Below are 19,677 nucleotides of genomic sequence, written 5' to 3'. Positions count from 1 at the left end.
ATGACAGATGGTGAGCAGAAAAATCCATGGAGAAACTAGCCCATTAGCTGAGCTAACCTTGAAAGTACTGGGGAGGTTGGGAAGCTGGAGCAAGCCAACAGTCCCCTGCAGGGAGAGCGAGAGCTGAACATCCTCCCTGCACGGGCTGTGGAAATTCAATTACAGCCTAATGAAGAGTGAGCTGACCTCCCCGCACCGCCACCCCTCCTCCTTCATCCCTCTCTCCTCTCACCAAGCTGAAGCTCATCATTTACTGTAGCTGGGCAGGTTGGCAGGTCTAACTGGTTTCACTGAGACCGCAGGCATCTTTGTCCACAGAATATCCATGTCTCCTGACATTACACTGTTTGTGTACAATGGATTCCTGCCCTATTGTGTTATTTCTGTCCTTCTAAATCCTTCTCTTTTTGCCATCTGTCTTCTTTTTCCTTTACTAAGTTGAGGGCTAACAGGCTACTCAATTTTGTCACAATCATTGTCACAGAAGCTCTCAGCGCTAGCCCACTAATACTGATACAGAACGAATAACCTCCTGTCCAATCAATCTTTTATTTTTCCCTCACATCCTGGTCTTTGTTTTGATTTTGTTTCTATTCTTCCCCTATTTGTTCAAAGGTAACAAGGAAGTATTTACAGAAATAACAGGCTACTTTTAAAGTTCTTCAGGTATCACAAATGAAATAAATGATGAATAATAGTCAGTGTGCCAATAATAGTCAGCAGGGTCATGTTGATACCTATATTTGTACATCAATTGGCTCATTATTTTGGTCAGTACTTGGAGCAATTGTTTCCTAGTTTCTTCAAGCCAATTATCTTTACCACAAAATATCAGAATTGGAAACTGTGCCATTCTCATTTACTCACATGCATATTTGTAAAACTACCAATGACTAAACAAAGCAAATCCTGTGCTCTGCTATTCTGTGTTAAAATGTCAAAAAACAGGAATGAAAAACACATCTGAAAAGCCAGTTTCAATAAACGCAGAGTTTAAGGAGTTACTAAAGCATACAGTAGGAAACGACAACAGGCAGCTTTTCAGCAAGCACTGAAGAAGCCAAAGAAAACGTCCAGAGACGACTCCCAGCCTGTGAAAATAACAAGCTCTTCCCCAATACACTGACCAGCTGTTGTCAGTTGGAGATAATATGAGTTTTTGTGCTCTCATCAAAGTAGTAGAACCCAGGCATGAGATGCACCACATCATAGTAACTGTAAAAAGAAAGCTCCAAGACTTTTGCAGGACCGTCAACCTTTATTAATGATATATAGAGTAGCTGTGTCAGCCCAATGTTGCTCTCAACTGTGCAGTGAATTAGTGGCAATTTTGCTCTGCAGAGAGAGCAGTTCAACATGCAAAGCAGCTCTGGAGTTTTTGAAGCTAGGTTAAGGAGAGAGGTGAGCAGCAGTGTGGCTTCATGCTGAAAAAGAGCACTACAGATGTGATGTTTGCTTTGAGAGTGCTGATGGAGAAGTACAGAGCAGGTCAGAAGGCGCTACTACTGAGTCTCTGTGGATCTAGAGAAGTGTGTGACGGTGATACAGGACATGTATGAGGACAGTGAGGCAGCGGTGAGGTATGTGGAAGGAGTGACAGATTGAATCGAGCTGGGGGTGGGATTCCATCTGAGATTGGCTCCGAGCCCCTTTTTGTTTGTAGTGTGATGGACAGGTTGACAGACGAGGTCAGGGAGGAGTCTCGATGGACTGATGTTTGCAGATGACATTTTGATCTGTAGTGAGAGCTGGGAACAGATGCTGGGAACCTGCAGAGGTGGAGGTATGCACTGGAGAGAAGAGGAATAAAACTTAAAGCAACACAGAACAGATGTAACGGTAAAATAAGGAGTAGAGGTAGTAAATGTAGATGAGTGGGAGGAGTGGGAGGAGTGGGAGATGAGTCCGGGGTGACAGCAGAGGTTATGGAGTTATGAGAAAAAGTAAGAGAGGCAAAGCTAACATGGTCTGGGCATGTGCAGACAGTGGATAGACTGGAAAGGATACTTGAAACACCAGGTAAGAGAAAAAGAAACCACCGAAGACTCTTGAGTGTCGGTAAGGGGCCATACAGAGGGCTGGTGTAACAAAGGTGGATGTTAGGAATAGTGTGAGGGAGCCACATTATGTGGAGACTCCTCAAAGTAAGAAGAAGATGGTAGCCAAACAGTAAGAGATGTGTTTAATGATATGCTTTAGATGTGTGTTTCATCCAGTTCACAATGTGCCACAAAACAATAGCAAGAACACCAAAACCAATTCTGAAGGTGGACTTTCTAGCCTGCTGAATAAAGAGGAAAACAGATTATAGTTGGACATTCTGGAAATTTCTCTTTCTCTAACCCTCCTAAGACAATATTTACATGCAGCACAACCAACCTATTGAAAGATCCCTGCAACACTTGACCCAGTAGAACAGCACATACTTCATGCTATAGTCTCTTATAAGCATAAGTAGGTTCTCATTGGTAAAACTGACATCGTATAATCAAGTACCCCAAAGTAACTAAGTGGTTTATCCGCAGCCCTGCTTCACACTATACATTTCTGGCTCTTTGTTGTCTGGGGAGTGTTCAAAGGTTCCCATCAGCAGCACAAACTGTCAGGGTTCAATAAAAATCAAATCAAATATACAGGAATGAAATAATTTCACTGCATTTTCTAATCTATGTTCCTGTGATGAATCCTGTCAGATAATATGCTCGACTTCCAGAGACTTAAAAAAAAGCTGCGGTGATTCTCCCAGTAATGTTCTATAAAACTAAAAGTATGCCATCTATCTAAAAACACAGCAGGTATTAAAATCAGGAAATAAAAAGACAAAATTGATTGTTTCAAACTATCCACTCAAATGGAAATGCCATTATGAAATTCTAGGACTAATTGACACCAATGACTCAAAGCATTTACTAAGGCAGAGGAACAGTTCATGCATTTAAATGACTGACAGTAACCACCGAAAAGGTTTAGTTTTCTTACCTTTTATGGTGCGAGGAAAAGGGAATGTGTATGATGACTATAATAACTGTAACCCCCAAAAGAGGGGGACTATTTTCCCAAATTTAAAGTTCTCAATTGATATCCGGTTGTTCAGTCTGACGTCACTAGCCGTGTCTGGGCCTAAACTCCGCTGCAGGTCCATATATCAAACGATCACTATGGCATTAGTGAGAGTTGAAAAACTGTCTAAAGTCTTTCATCTTTAATAAAATGATCAGCGTTCTGCTCTACCAGGTGTAACAATTGAGTTTAACATCCAGGCATCCATGAAAACGGAATTTATGACATTTAACGGAGTTAGAAGTTAGCAGGGAGTTAGCTCGCTAGCTTCTATCTAAATACAATATAGCATGTCCTGACTGCAGGGTTTTGGAAACAAATTAAAACGTACAGCTCTGCTATCACTTCCAGCATAAATGAAGACAGAAAACTAAACAGCAGTGACGTTTGTAGGGTTACTGAAGTTGGGCTAGCTGGTATATAATGATGTGCTAGCGACACAGCTATGTTAGCATAATATAAACAAGCTAACTTTTTTTCCACTCGATAAAAGTTAACGTGAGTCTTCTCGGTGGTCAGGAACAAATGTAATGGCATGGCAGGATGCTGTAAAAGGACCAAACTTCAGCCAGGAGAACAACTGAGATAATCCATCCACAATACGAGGTTAGTCATTCATGTACTGCTGCATGGGCTGGGCTGTAGTTACATCCTAAGGTTTTAAAAACTGAGCTTAAATAAATGATTAGTGGTAATAAAAGCCGAGGGAGGTCAACAGTCATCACTGACTGTTTTAGGAGCTTTTTGAGATCAAATAGAAGAAAATACATAACATTAAACATGTTATCAACACAAAAGCCATATTAAACGCAGACTACTTTAGGCCCGGAAGTAGGATTCGTCGCATCATCACTGAACAACCGGATTGCAGTGTCAGTAAAGTACTCTGATCAAAGTGGCCAATGTTTGCCAGGCACTAGCATTTAATTGCTCCCTTTTCAGGTCCTGATGTTCTCAGATGTCCTTGCAAATATAAAGTCAACACTGATCTCACACTAAAAAGTGGGAAAAAAATAAAATAATTATGCATACTGAAAAAAGGCCTCTTCTATACATATTTCTCTTAAACCTCTGTTCTAATTATCCATTGTATTCATTCAAATGTGAAGGTGCCTTTTACAGTCCAATCTATCAACCATGGTCAACCATCAGGTGTGCCAGAGACGACCTAATGTCCAAGGTATTCACTAATATGGTCTGATGAAAGTCATAAATCGCTTCATTCTTCTACAAAGCACCAAGCTCACATCTCTGACATTGTCATTCCCATTAACTCTCACCCATCTTCCCCTCTTTGAATGTTGTTTCACGCCTCTTGATTGTCTCACTCTGTGAGTAAATGTATTTCCCATGCCCATTTATCACCTGCCTCTACACAGCACTTTCATTTTCCTGCCAAAACACGATAACTATCATTTAGGACGTGTCATGCCATCTCAAATTGCTGGCAACAAATTTCCTACCGAGGATATAGAACTAATTACATGTTTGGAAACAATTAGAGCCGTTCACTAAACATTTGAGAATACAATCAGTGTCAAGTTTAATACTTTCGTTCTACCATACCGATTTTTTTCCTCCCTTCATTAAAATTCAGTGTTATCAAATGTTATGTTTGTTTTTCAGACAGTTGTCTAATTGATCCCATCAGGCAGCGGAGGGAATAATCCAACTATCAATCTCAAGTCAGTGACAGGCTTCCAGTGAATACTGCAGTGTGGCTCGGTGGTCCTGCTGAGCGGGACCGTCACTGTCACAGAACACAGTTAACAGTGATGGATACATCTGGATTCACATGGTGCCTGGTTTAATGAAACTGTGCTACGACGATGTCTGAGCACAATAATATGCCAGAGATAAGACGCCAAAGAGAAAGAATGGAGCTGCAAAATCAAAATCCTTTGGGTTTTTCTTTTTTATCTTTAACAACACAGCAAAAAAAAAATCTTTTATTTTCTAAATTTAGTTTTTCATTAAGAGGAGAAAAATCATTAAGTGATAATTGACAACTTTTAGAGCTGACAAATCAGACATTAACGACTCGTTCGAACCAGAGATAAGGCTGCTGAAGTGCCTACCACCGTTTCATGGTTCAATCATTGTAGAGTAAAACAAGACAGGGAAGGGAAAGAGACAGAAAGAAAAAAAAGTAGGTGGCTGCTTGGTTGTTTTATTACATTTGCAGTTGTGATCACCAACTGGTCGACGGTTAAGGGTGCAACACCCTCAACATTCAACAACCACTTTCAATTGCAAGGTGGATGGAAATCTGTCACCAAACAGCCGCGGTGTAATGTCAGACAGACTGATAAAGGATTGCATACAAGTGTCGTCCAATGTATAAACACAAGCAGACTCCCAACATCTTGTAGTCAATCTGAGAGAATCTTTGCAGATCTCTTTGCACTAGGGCAGCGGTCCCCAACCCCCGGGCAGAGTCGTTTGGTACCGGGCTGCCAGAGTTTAGGCTCGGGTGTGAAATTTATGGTTTTCAGGGTTTTTAGCGTTAACTCTGTTTCCCTGGGTCTTTTCCCGTGTTGTAGTTGTGTCTCTTATTTTGATAGAAATATTTACGTGTTACCATAGCGATCAGAGAGCATTAAGGGGCAGAGGGGAGGATGTTACTCTCAGTGTTGTTGGCGCATTTCAGGAGGATGCTGATAATAAAGTTACACAATTACACATGAATTCGTGTTTATTATTATATTTACAAAACACCATCGTTTTTGTCTTGGTCGTATCATTTTATTTTGTAGTATTTATCCGTGAAACCTTAAAGGCCGGTCCGTGAAAATATTGTCTGACATTAAACTGGTCCGTGGCACAAAAAACGTTGGGGACGGTTGTACTAGGGGACCCAAGTCAGCTAGTAGCTAACGGTTGTGTTCAGGTCATGTTCTTATGTCAGAGCAAGGCTGACAACTGCCTACGCCATTTGGCGGTTAAACTGCTTGACATCCATGTACATTTTTGCCAATTTATCAGTTAAAGACAAAGACCTGATCTTAGATTCATAGCAACAATTTCAAGGTCAATGACATCACTGCAGAGAGTTTGGTGGCGCTACGGTCTTCAACCACGGTTTTCTCTAGTGTAGCAACTGTGATTGTTAAAAGTGCAAAGTTGAAATACTGACATGTTTGGAGGTGTTATTGGTTCTAATGGATAAAGTTCTTATAAAAAGCTGTACTGAGATTTTTCAAAGTATCCTTTCTCAGCTTTCTAATACGGAATTGGGAAAAAAAACCCCAAACATTTCTTTGTTTGCCATTGAACGCTCCATTATGCTCACCAACTAGTTACAAACTTTGTCTGCCATCATTCTCATTTGGTTCAAAGCTTAGTAGAAGCAATGGGCGTGAAACAAAGTAAAATGAAGGGCTGAAATGGCAAAGCAAACAGCTGGAAAACCAACTCTTTCAGGGAACCTGCAGGATCAGGTGAGAATGCACCGTGGGTTAATCACTTTATGCAATGCCAATCAAATTACCTGCAGTAATATCATCTATTGTAGGAAAGGAAGTGTTGATTAGTGCAATTTTAAGGATAAGGGGAGCCTATGTCATGGTGTTTTTAATCATTTACTATACGTACACAGTAGATAAGGTAATCCTCTTTTCTTCATCTGATAATGATTTAGGTTATTACCAAATAAAAGTGCTTTATGTGTTCTTTTAACGATAACGTGTGCGTGGTACTCTGCTGAGTAATCAACCTCAGGCATGCCATGACAGATCATATGATGAGATTCCCCTCTCATCTACAGAAGGAAAAAGAAAGGGGGCTGATTTTGGACCAGAAGCAGAATTCTTTCAGTCGTAGGCTTTAATCAAAACCCAGCAGGTGCTGAGGGTACATCATATCATTTTCTACTGAGACCATTGTAGGAGGGGAAATTGGTCCCTCTTGCTTTTCTATGATGAATTTCTTACTTTATGACTGTTGAATGTCAGTGGCAATAAAAAAAAAAAGTAAGAAAAAAAAAGAGCAACACTTGTTCTTTGATTGAAATACAATGAAAACTGATATTTACTGCCAATCATTTTCTAATGATTAAAGTTTTTCCATGTCGGCAGCAAAAGAGATTAGAAGAGAGCAGAATTGAGGTTAGTAATGTCGCAGCCAACAATCCCAGCAGCCAATCAGGCTCAAGGCTCCACCAGAGTCAGATTTAGGAGCTTTGTTGATCTGATGCCTGGAAGAGAAGGAGATCACTCCCACAGATTACACATATCACAGTCCCAAAAAAGAGGAGAAGAAGAAACCAAGCAGAAAACATTACGATGACAACTCAGGATCATTTTAAGACTCACACCAATGCATCACCGTGGCCAGTTTATATTCCTTTAGCTTCTCACAGGCGTGCCACAGCACTGAGTGTACACATATCATGACTAACAGTGGTGGTAATTTAGAAAAGATCCACCAATCCACTCTGTCAGATCAATGTACATTGACTGAGACCTTAACCAGCAAGCTGTTGTGTTGATTAGATGCCTGATCTGCCCACTAAACTCAGCTTTGCTCTTCACCTAATGTAATTTGCTTGTAACTGAGCTAATATTGATACATAAAGCTATTCATGCTCAACATGTATCATACTGCAAAAAAAAAGCCGTGACAGTGTGTAAATTAACATGATGTAGTGATTTATAGGTTTCATTAACCCATATTTCATTTACAAAAGAAAACCTGGTTTAAATTGGGGGGAAAATGACCTCTTTGGAATTGATGGCTGTCCTTTTGAAACCGTTGCATAAAAAAATTAATTAAAAATAAAATTTTTATGATTTTATATATGATGACTTTGATGAAATGTGTTCATGAAAAGAAGGAAGAAGAGAGAAGAAGAACAATGGAAGAGAAGAAGAAGGCCAAGATGGATGAGGAAGACAGAAGGATGGAGAAAGGAATGGAAGGAGGAAGGAAGGCAAGAAAAAAAAATGAAAGAACGTTTTATCCTAAATTTGAAAAATTATTGAGAAACAGCCAGCTGAAGGCAACAGTAAAAAATACCGTTAAAAAAAAATACAGCAATTAAAATACTCAAAATAACAAAAAACAAATGAAAAGTGATTATAAACTACTTGTTAACTAAATACTCCAAGATTCACTGCAACACAGCAGACTTGATACAAAGAAATTATTTCCATTTAGCTCACAAAGGGAATCTGTTTCAGGAAGTCATTTGAAAAGGGAGACTGCTCAGAACTGCTGTTACTACATTACTGACAACATCGAGCAATTAGACAGGAAAACATGTTGGTTTAGATCTAAAAAGGGGAAAAAGCACTACAGGAACTACTCTCTGAATGTTCAGGTTTGTGTGTTCCAATAAGATCCATTACATAGTTTGCCCATTGGCGGGTTTTGTTCTTTGTCTGCAACTGCAAAATGTCACAGCCGTGAGGTAAAAGACCACAAGAAAACTAATTTAAAAAAAAAAAAAAAAAATGTAAATAAAAAGGACAACAATGCATTAAGTGAGATGACAAATGAACGACGCTGGAAAGTTTTGCAACAGTCAGGGCAAATAAAACAAGCAAGCAAGAGTCAACAGAAATAACCAAGAATTGAAATATGAAGAAATGTCAAAGTCAGATAACATATGATATTAAACCACTAAAAAAAAAAAAAAAAAAAAAAAAAAAAATGTAAACCCACCACACTGAAATGGATTCAAAGCCACATAATGCAGTCATAGCTTGAGCTAAATTTGTGCATTTAACTTCATTTAAAGAAGAGCGTAGTTGCCTACACTCAGCTTTGTAGGTGTGTTCCCATATAGTCCTGATCAAAGTTTAAGCCCACTTGAAAAAAATGGCACCAAAAATAAAATGAAAGAAAAGAAAAAAAAAATTCATACTTTGCATGGTTGGATCTTAACAAGGTTCCAAAGTAGAGCTTCAACATGCAACAAGAAGAAGTGGGACTGAGACAAAACATTTTTGAGCATGCAATTTACTGAAAACAACACTTAAAATGAAACAAGCAGTTTCACAGCTGATCAAAAGTTTAAGACCACATGCCTTTAAAAGGCCAAATCTGTGCAAAAATGTGTCATTTTCTGTCAGGTAGTCACACTGTCATGATGTTCTGATGGCAAAGGGGAAAGGGTTGCTGAATGTGTGCCATCGCTGCTGAGGTGGGATGCAGTAAGACAGGTTTTTGGGATTTCTTAAATGATCCTGATGGTTATGGAACAAAAAAAGTCAAGTGGGAAGACCCCCAAAAAAATGTAACCAGCACTGCGCTGATGGTTCCAATTGGCCGTCCGTCAAGACACTGGACGATCGTCGACCCAAATTAAGGTGTTACTGGTGTCGACTGCAGACCCATAACCATCAGAATCTGAGACTGAAGAGCTTCCAAAAACAAAGGCCTTGTCTTCTTGAACTAGAGTTTTTTTTGGAGGTGTGGTCCTAAACTTTTAAGTGGTCTTAAACTTTGGATCGGACTGTATTTTTTTCCCCAATAACTTATGTTGTGTACCGTGTCACTGTACTTCTGCAGTGTGTGGAATAGGGCTGTGCGATATGACCCAAAATCTCATATCCCAATATAAGACATCTATCATCCCGATAACGATATAAATCACAAAATTTTTACATTTTCTGTAAATTCTGTGAATCTTGAGGCAGCTCGACTTGCATGAAGTGTGTTCAGCTGGGGTGCTGTGTACCTAAAGTTGAGACTTTTAGCTATACATTTTTAGACATAAGTTGTAACGGACGCCGTTTTCTTTGCGAGTATTTATTACACAGCGTGCTCTAGAAAGCCTGTTCTAATGTTTGAGTCTAAGGTTTATTTTTTAGCACCTAACGCCTCTTTTTTGTTTCTCATCCGTAAAACTCTGCATACTCTTTCACGATTTAGTTTATTTTGAAAAGCCTCAACAGGATCTTGAGCTTTATTGTGAAAGGTTTATTTGCAAAACAAACAAGCGGAAGGCGGAGCAACGCCATTGTTTTACCGTCGTGGTTGCTAACGACAACGCGTAAAAACAGTTGCTTGTCTGTCCGTAGTGTTGTCATATTAAATATAAGAGAGAACTTTAACAGATTAATATAGCCACTATAATGACCATTAAAACGATGAAAAATATTTCCGTAAACAGTTTATTTTGCGACACCATGAAACAAACGATAGCGTAAAATGAAACGATAGATGTTTTTATATTATCATCCGATAAATATCCTTATATTGAACAGCCTTAGTGTGGAATATAGTGCAAACATTAACTAAAAAAAATAGCATTAAGTGCATTAAACTTGCAAATAAGCAGAGCTGACTTAAAACACAGGATGAGCCACACAAATTTCACATACTGTGCTGGATTAACTTTACTATTTAATTTAGTAACAGCTGTGTTAAAATAAGTTACATTAACTCATCTTATTTTTTATTTTTGGTACAGTTGAAAAGTAAGAAAGGAGAAGCACAAACAAGATGAGACGTCAAAGAGATGAAACAGGGCAGACATGTCTTATCCTAAAGATAAGACAAAACAAATGACAAAACAGAAACGTGAACACTCAAAGAAAAGATTAGAGACATGCAGGGAAAATGCAGAGAAGGAGAACAGCAAAAAGAAGAAGAACGGGAGGGAAGACAGGAGATAAAAGAAGACAGAAGACAAAAACAGCAGGTTTCAGTGTTTTGCGTGTTACCTATGAGTCAGTGTTCTGCCTGAATGAACTTCTCCAGCAGCTCAGAGGTAAGCGTGGGCGAGCGTGTGTGAGAAGGGTACAGCGAGGTAGGGATCACGTTACCCTGACAAGGTGCAACGTATTGAAAAACAGATGAATGTGGATGCAAATATTGCTAAATGTAATATTTTTCTTCCACGCCGGTGGGTGGCAACAGCCAAATCAAGCATCACTTTGAAATTACAGCAGAGATTTTACACAAACATTACTTGGCAGCGAACATTTTGTACAGAAAAGTGTGAACGTTTCTTTTTTTTTGTATTTTCCCAAACAGGTTGCATAATTAAAGATGACATTTAAAAGGACAACTTCAAATGTATATTTTAATCTGCTGCTTTGGAGTCTGGCTGTGTTGACCGCATTGGCTTCGGATACACTAAATAGCTTACTTTTTTGTGGGGTTGGTTTACATTGGGCTTTGGTTTAAAGAGAGATTATGTTGTGCAAGTTAGTTTTTTGTTTTGTTTAAAGGTAAACAGTAACGATGAGAATCAAAGAACAAAGGAGTAGCAAAAAGCTTTCCTGTAGCTTAGGCTTGTTCATGAGTCTAGGATCATAACACTCAAGGCAGGGGTCAGATGGGTTTTGTGGGAAGTCTATATATTATTTCCCACGGTGCTCAGAGTGCAGATTATTTTAAAAGTTACCTGTGCTGTCCTTGGTGCAGCTGGTTCCCACTGCAGAAGGACAAACCAATGTGGACAAATGTTCACCCTGCTAAGATGTCAAGTTCACACAATGTCTGGAATTAACAAATGTTTTCTCATTAGCTAAAAATAAGTATGAATAATTTGTTTTGTTTAGTACTTGTGATGACATCTATAGACTTAAAATGAGATTAATAAATCTAAAAGAAGGCTTCAAAGTTAAGTAATTTCTTCTTATAAAAGACACAAGATGAATACATAACTAATTCTTCTGCACTGAAGATGCCACTTAAGACAGAACAACACCACATGCAAGTTTATCAGGCAATGCCTGTAAAACATTTTCAGCCGCTAGCCCGCTAACAAGGTGACACAAGCACAGCACAACCTGTAATATCCCAAACCTAAACCCCTGAAGATCAACAAGCTATTATTGGCAGTTTGAATTCAATTTTACAATCAAATGCTAACATCAGTTAGAAATTTACATGATTATAGACACAAAGATGATTTTGCTCATCTGACTGCAGTGTTTTTATCAACTGCGTGATAAATATGTTGTGTTCAGATGAGCAGAATCAACCTGGGATGTTCTTACCTGGATTACAGCATAGGGACCTGACACCCCTTCTAGTTTGAACAAAAAAACTTTTCTTCCTATTCATAATAAATGTTCACCTCAAGCTGCCATGGTAACTGATGGCCTGCTGAACTGCTCAGATATATTCATGACTTTTTGTAACATTATTTGGCATTTAGAAATGAAGACATAAATGCATGAGCATAATAAATAATGTGGGAAACCAAAAAAATAAAAAATAAAAAGTGCTCTTATTTTATAATCCACTTTGATGTGTTCTAGTTCAGAGCTACAACAGAAAGTTCTCTCCTCCAGCTTGTTCTGATGAGTTTATCCATATCTCTCCATCCTCCATCTCATCCAAATTAAATTCCCCTTTCCCCCCCATTATAATTATTTCCCATTTCATCACAGAGCGATGCATAAATTTGCACATCAACCTCTTGATAAACGCCCATGTCTGCTTTGCAGTGGAACTGAATTTATGTTCTTGTGCACTTTTGTTCGGTTGCCTGAGGACACCACTGTAATCATACCCCATCTATCCCAGTGTGCTGTCTCTGTAATAACTGATTCACTCAGTATGTGTTTTTTTGCGCCTGATAAACTGAAAAAAGAAACATCTGTGAATGTTACATTGCTTATTCAGTTTGGGAGGAGCAGTCTTTGCTGGTTTTGAGAAGCTTCAAGTCACAGTCCCAGCTTTATTGAACTGCTGCCTGTACAAGCAAAATGTACAATACGAGGTTACCACAGTGCACTTCTCTTGTATATAGAACTTTAGACTGCGTCTCCCCAACACTACTTATTTAAGTGGTGTTTTTTTTTAAACACAATAAATTAACTCTGGAAATAGATTTTCTGCATTTTTACTGCACTGTAACAAACTGTTGTACAATTATAGGACATTTTGACAACAACGTAGCGCATTTTAACACATCTAAACACTGTAAATACTGATGCCTATGGAGAAATTATGTATATACAGCTACAGCTATACCGTAAACCATTCATTCTATATTATACGACATTATTTTCTATATACTAAGACGTTGTTTATGTACATTACAGTACTTTACTTGCCCAGTAGTGGCATAACTCACTTATGAAGTTATTAATAGCTTTAACATACAAAAATCTAAAAGTTTACCGTTTGAATCCACACCTGTAAATGGTATTACAAAAATGTAATGTAATAAGTGTTTTTTCTGTTTTTGGTATTCCTATGACATTATCCTCACTTCATCTCCCATTGGTTAAAATTCATGAATGATCCTGGATTGAACACAGTTGAGAACTGAAGATACTACAAAGATTGTATTTAATATTCCACAATTTGGTTGTATATGTATGATGACAATACAGAGTCTAGTCTAACTTTTTTTTTTTTTTTTTTTTAACAGTAAGAAATTATAAAAATAAAATCTTACCAAATCATCAGAAATTGTGCACATTTCCATTTACCCAGTTTCTTCCTTCAATTTTATTTGAATTTTTTATGATAATATGCTCAGAATAAAACTTCTTTAACATATTAGAGGGTAAATAAAGTCTGCTTTTTTTTTTCTTTTTTTTATAAAATGTTGACACCTGGAAATGCCATATGGTACTGCAAAAACAACTGAACAGTGACCTTTGTGTGGTCATGTCATCACAACAACCTTTGCAATACTCAGTTAGATAATTCACACTATAAAGCCACATTATTGTCACACTTCTAGGTCTCATCATTGATCGTCCTCTGGGCTTCATTTTATAATGACACTGATTTATTTCTCTTCAGATTACTTGTGGATATTCAAGTCTCGTTCAACTAAATACCACTAGGCATCAGAACCCATTAAGGTATTCCTGAAATCATCTATAGGTGTGAATGCTCAGCAGCCACAGTCAATTATTCTGTGTGGCTTTGTTCTTTGTGTTAGGAGGCAGGCTGTGCTTTGCAATCAGTCAATATACAAAAAAGTATAACTGACTGAGTCACTCAAAAAAAGAAAAGAAATAACCTACAATAAGCTTGTATTAGATTTCACAGTTCTTCCATAGCTGGAGTGAAGAAGTTCAAACCCTCAAATTAGAAGGAGCACAAGGAAAGAGTGGATTTTGAAACTTTACAACACTGCATGAGACAGATTTAATTTGTCAGTTTCTCAGAATCACAAAACAAAAACGTGCTTGTTTATTTGTCATCTAGAGGCAGAATTACAGTGGTGGACCAGCTGCAATAATAATGATTTGGAGTACTGAGTGACCTGAATGTTTTAAAGCTTCAACCAAACCGGGACTCAAATATGTAAATTTATCTATTCTTTTCACAATACATGCATTACCACACAAATTCAAAACAGCTGATGAATTAAGAAACAATAATTCGGCATTATTCATTGGACATCTACATTATTTAGGATTCTCTGATGCTACCAACCCCCCCCCCCAAAAAAAACAAAAACAAAAAGTCACGTCAGGAATAACTTCAAAATTTTCAAAGATGCCCCAAACCAGAGCGCCACAGTTTGACAAATTACCAAAAAGACCTGTAAGTAACGCATCTTACACCTATGCATCCCAACAAGGCAGCCACAGTTTAACGATTAAAATATTGACAGTTATAATCTTTTTTTTTTTTTTTTTTTTTAAGTATCTCTTCCTATTGCCTTTTTTCCCCCCAACTTTCTTCATCCTTCTTTCCCACCTCCTTTTTCAGCCTTCTGTTACAAAGCAATAACCCTCACTCTCACTAACCTGTCACAGTGCTTGTACTAATTCGACTTGTTTTTAAGTATCTTAAGTCAATGTCTGGTCCCATTTTTTAAAATAATGCATTAGAATAAAAAAAGAAAAAGAAAAAAAGAAAAAAAAAAAAAGAAAATCTCCTACCCAAAACTCCCTTCTTAGTATTTACAATAATGATGACTTCCACGTACAGCTCCAGCAACCGCTTCCCTTTCCTTTTTGGTTGACCAAAGAAAGTGAAAATCTATAGCAACACATTAAACTTAAATAAACAATGTTATCTTCAAAAGACGCAAGAAAATGATTTTCAGGGGAGGATTTAATCGAGTATATAACTTTAGAGCTACATCTTTCATCTGCATATTCATTAAACATGATGTTCGGTTCCAATAATAGTCTTTTGAATTCTAACTTTTGAGCACAAGAACTGATCTGAAGCTGACACACACCTACACGCACATTACAAAATTGCAATTTATGTAAACTGGGAACAACAGTACTCTAATTTCACATTTAATTTAATCTATTTTAAGATTCTTACACTTTTAACATCTAAAAATAACATCACAAGAAGTTAAATTAGCTTGAAATGAGCAGAAGTTCACAATCCACTTAAAACTTTCCTGAACCCAAAGAGAAAAGTTCTGTTGCGTCAATACAACACAAAGCTGAGCACAGCAAGCACAGAGATAATATAAATCATCAGGTATCCTCTAAGTCAAACAGGAATAGTTGCATTAATTATGATATTAAAAGGAGAGAAGAGGCTGTTCCTGAAACGCCGCTCTGCAACAAGGCTATAATTACACAACATATAAACCTGGTACTAATTAGCACCTCAGAAAATATAACTGCACTGACAAAAACATCTCATCAATTGTTTATCTTCCTCATGTCAGCAGTGAGGCACCAAAACAAAACAGCGCCAATTAATATAACAGGCCATCAGTAACTCTGCGGGCTAGCCTGCTGCCATGGAGCACGGAGATTGTTAATCAGCCTGAAAGAAAGTGACAGGGTTTGATAAAATGTGAGCGGTTACCTGTCTCCTTAACAACCGACAAGAGCAGTTCACCTCTGAAAGTCGAGTAAAAATCCTCCTTCATGCCAGTTTCTTCTTCTTCTTTTTTCTCCATAAATTATTTAATATCTAAGGAGCTGGAAAAGTGAACCTGAAATTATGCATCACACGGTGGCTTTGCAGCAGGCTTCGTGATTAATATCGTGTTCTCACCTCCATCGAGGCCTTGCTGATAACATTGCACTTGTCCCCCCGATTTATTATGTAAGGGTTCAAAGCTGTACATTAATTCCAGAGTTCAAACTGATTAAGCTGTCTGTGTGAGAATACCGGTTCACACCAGAAAGTAGATTATTCTGCTGCTAACCTCGCTAACACTAGCCGGGCCACAGAACCCCCTCATCATCAGCATCTGTTCAGAGACGGCTGCAGGCAGCAGCTCCGAACACATTAACAATATAAATTCTTTTTATGCAGACAGGGAAGCTTTAGGCTTTGCTTTGAAAACTAACCCACGGTGTCGATTTTAGAAGGAAAATACACAAACAGCCATGACAAACATCTAGCATTAGCTGCTTAAGCTAAACATTTGCCCTGGCATTATTACAATGATACAAAAAAGCTCAGCTGATGTTACGAGCTCGCACATAGAGCTTGGTTAGGACTTGCATTTAATATAACCAAGTGTAATATTAGTTTGGGCCACCACCAAATTAGCTGAACCACACCAACTCCTCTAAGTTGCTGCGCCACTGCAAGCCTCTTTGAAACCCAGCTGTCCCTTTCCTGCTGTTTCTGCCTTATTCAGTATCATAGCTGTTCTAAGTGGTCTGTGTTGGGTTTTTGCTACAGCTGCCTGCGTAAAGTAAGTTGAAACGAGGATAGGAAGTAGAGCAGGGTGATATGACCAAAAATATTTATCACGATTTACATTTGAAAATTTGTGATAACGATATAACTGACGATATAATTGACACTAGACAAAATACTTTACAACTCCACAACTTTATTAGGGGAAAAAAAACATCAATGCATTTTCACTTAAACAAGCAGCTGTTTTTTATCTGCATTAAAGTTATATAAAAATTTAACAGTGCAAATGCAAATTCCTCGCTGACAGTTTAACTAAAAGGCATTTCCAGTGGAAACTGGCCGACACATCCTCAGCATAACCATGTATAATATCCACAAAACTTAAAAAGAGGTTATACACACACAATACAGTAACATTATGTTGAAGCACAGTACGTATCACTCCGCGAGGCGCCTGCCTACGATAGCTGTAATGCTCCGACAATCCATCAAGCGGTGCGGCTTCGTAGCTCAGCAAAGTCGTACTGAAACATTTGACAGATTTTCGAGCGCCGTGTACATAAAATCGTTTCGAGGTCAGTAAACACAACCAGAATTCATACATAAGGCACACGGGATTATAAGGGGCACTGTCGACTTTCAGAAAAATCAAAGGATTGATTTTAAGTGTGCCGTATTTTCCAAAAAACAGTAATAACGACGGCCCGCTAGCATGCTCTACCAAAGATAGTGTTTTGTTGTGTATCTGACGGACGAAAGCCAAACCAGTTCCACACCACTGAAGTTGGAGCATTTTTACAAACCAATCCGCTTTCGCTCTTCTCATTCTCCGTCGCCGCTATGTGCGTATGAAAACATAGGCACTGCGCATGTGCGTTTTACCCATATTCTAGCGCGATATTTCATTTTCTTATCGTTGCCCAACATTATACCGGTATTACCATGAACGGTATGATATGGCCCAGCTTAATAGGAAGGACCTAGAAAACAGCCTTGACCCCAAGTATTACTACTGCAGATAGAAATAATATTCTTGGAATTATACTGAATGGGTTACAAATAAGATTTCTGCAGTATGCATTATGTTTCTTATTTTATTGTACTTTTACTGACCATACTGGCAAGAACAACCAAATGCTCAGAAGTGAATTTAGGCAAGGCTCTCAGCAACAAGACTCTAGTCTTGTTAAGAAATGGCCGACAGGCCCAGTGAGATACATTTCTGAAATCCTGACTCACCACTATGAGAGAGAGTGTCTCCATTTCTCTCCCGGTCTGTTTATAATATACATACGCATGAGTGTCTTGGGATCACTTTCGGGCCTCCGCAGAAGCTGGCCGCCACGTTTACTTCTGAGCAGCTCGGTATTTGTGCAACAGTCAACATTACTAGCAAACAAATGATTCAGTGGTTTGTGTTTGTGCATGGAAAGGAGCAGGGGAGGACAGAACAGCAGAAATAGTTCACCTAAAGTTCAGTTATCTGTAGCAAGCCACACAGACTGTGCGTATGTACACGAACGCAGGTGTTTTCTCCTCAGTAGTGATGAGCGTGTGTGCGCTGTGTACCTTTGTCGCTGAAGTCGTCGACCAGGATGATCTCGGCTATGAGCTGTGGGGGAGAGCGATTCAGCACGCTGTGAACCGTCCTGAGCAGCGACGACCAGCCCTCGTTGTGGAACGGGATGATGATTGTGGTGTTGGGCAGCTTCTCTGCATACAGCTTGTGTTTACAGCTACACAAACACATGGAAGACACAAATAAGAGGGGAAATAGACAAAAGGGAAATATGTAATAATATATTTTTAGCCAGTGTGAAGTATCTCATTAACTACTGGACAAAGTTTGATGACTTCGATGCCCAATTACTGTTAGTAACACTAACAACCACGAACAATCTCGACACACACTTCTTTCTAGGAAAAATCAATCCAAAGCTCAGTGGTATTCTGAAATCGGTTGTTGCTACTGCGGTTCCCGCCTTCTGCTTTCTGTGTAGTACATGCAAAGGGGTGGGGGCGGGGGATCCTAGAAGGGAACCTTGCAACCAAGTAAACACTGGATGGTACCAGTAATGACAAACCAATCCAATGCTCAGTAGTACTCTGAAATCTCATCTAGAAAATGACAGACAATAGTGAAAAATAGCTATAATTCAAGGCGTGATAACAAAGGCCTCCAACTCCATAAAGGATTATAGGCCTTTTCGTTTGGCCCCAACAGAAATGTAATTTTGGATTGCTCCCTGGAATTGGTCACTATTGGTCTGTTCTGATCAAAGTTGTCCCTAATTACAGTATTCACATGGGTAATACATCTACAGGAGATAAATCTTGGAACAAGTGGTTGATGAGCAACGACTGTGTTGGTGTGACCAGTAATGGCCTGCATTTTCCATCCACTTTGTGCCAAAACACTATGGTAGATACACACCATAGTTCAGTTTGTTAAAGCAGAACACTGCATTGACAGTCTGAACATCAAGTTTCACAGCAAAACCCTGTGAACGCTGGAAAAACAAACACGTTACTGGTCACCTGACCGTTGCTTTCAAGCTTGGATGCTGCGAGCTGAAAACTGTTGTTTGGTCTCTGGATTGGAGTTTGAGATCCAGCTCTCATCACCAGTGAAGGTCCTTGACTTGAAAAGGCCAGCTTAAAACAGATTAACAGTTTAAATACTTTCTGTGTACAAGTGCAAGTTTGAAGCACACAATGACATGATCTATGAGCACTGATTGGCCAAATTTAAATCAGGGACAGTTTTTGATTTTTGTGAAGACGACATTTTCAGATGTCTTATTCTGTTGAGCTACAGTCTAACATTCAAGGACATTCAATGAGCTGTTGTGTTACAAGAAGAGGAAGAAATCTTTATTTTTAGAAGTTAGGAGGAAGATTTGCACATTTTTCCTAATAATCTTTTAATATTTTTAATGACCAAAAAAGTTGCAAAAATAGCTTTATTCCTTTTCAACCTGCTCGATGAAGTGTAACCTAAATAAATTGCAGATGGACTGGAGATATACAGTGGGGCAAAAAAGTATTTAGTCAGCCACCGATTGTGCAAGTTCCCCCACTTAAAATGATGACAGAGGTCAGTAATTTGCACCA

At 38.7% G+C, this 19,677-nt stretch overlaps 1 protein-coding gene across 1 annotated transcript in view; it reads right to left on the bottom strand.

Annotated features, from left to right (window-relative positions):
• LOC113017693 (polypeptide N-acetylgalactosaminyltransferase 10-like) overlaps nucleotides 1-18,499 on the bottom strand; it is a 31,972-nt gene extending 13,473 nt beyond the window's left edge. The window contains exon 1 of the mRNA XM_026160808.1: nucleotides 18,133-18,499. Within this exon, the coding sequence (XP_026016593.1) occupies nucleotides 18,133-18,313 (181 nt within the window). The 5' untranslated portion in view covers nucleotides 18,314-18,499. The remainder of the gene's footprint in view (nucleotides 1-18,132) is intronic.
• Between the last annotated feature and the right edge of the window lie 1,178 nt (nucleotides 18,500-19,677).

This window comes from Astatotilapia calliptera, unplaced genomic scaffold, assembly GCF_900246225.1.
Source record: "Astatotilapia calliptera unplaced genomic scaffold, fAstCal1.2 U_scaffold_184, whole genome shotgun sequence".
Taxonomy (NCBI): domain Eukaryota; kingdom Metazoa; phylum Chordata; class Actinopteri; order Cichliformes; family Cichlidae; genus Astatotilapia; species Astatotilapia calliptera.
This window is presented reverse-complemented; position numbering and strand designations above follow the sequence as displayed.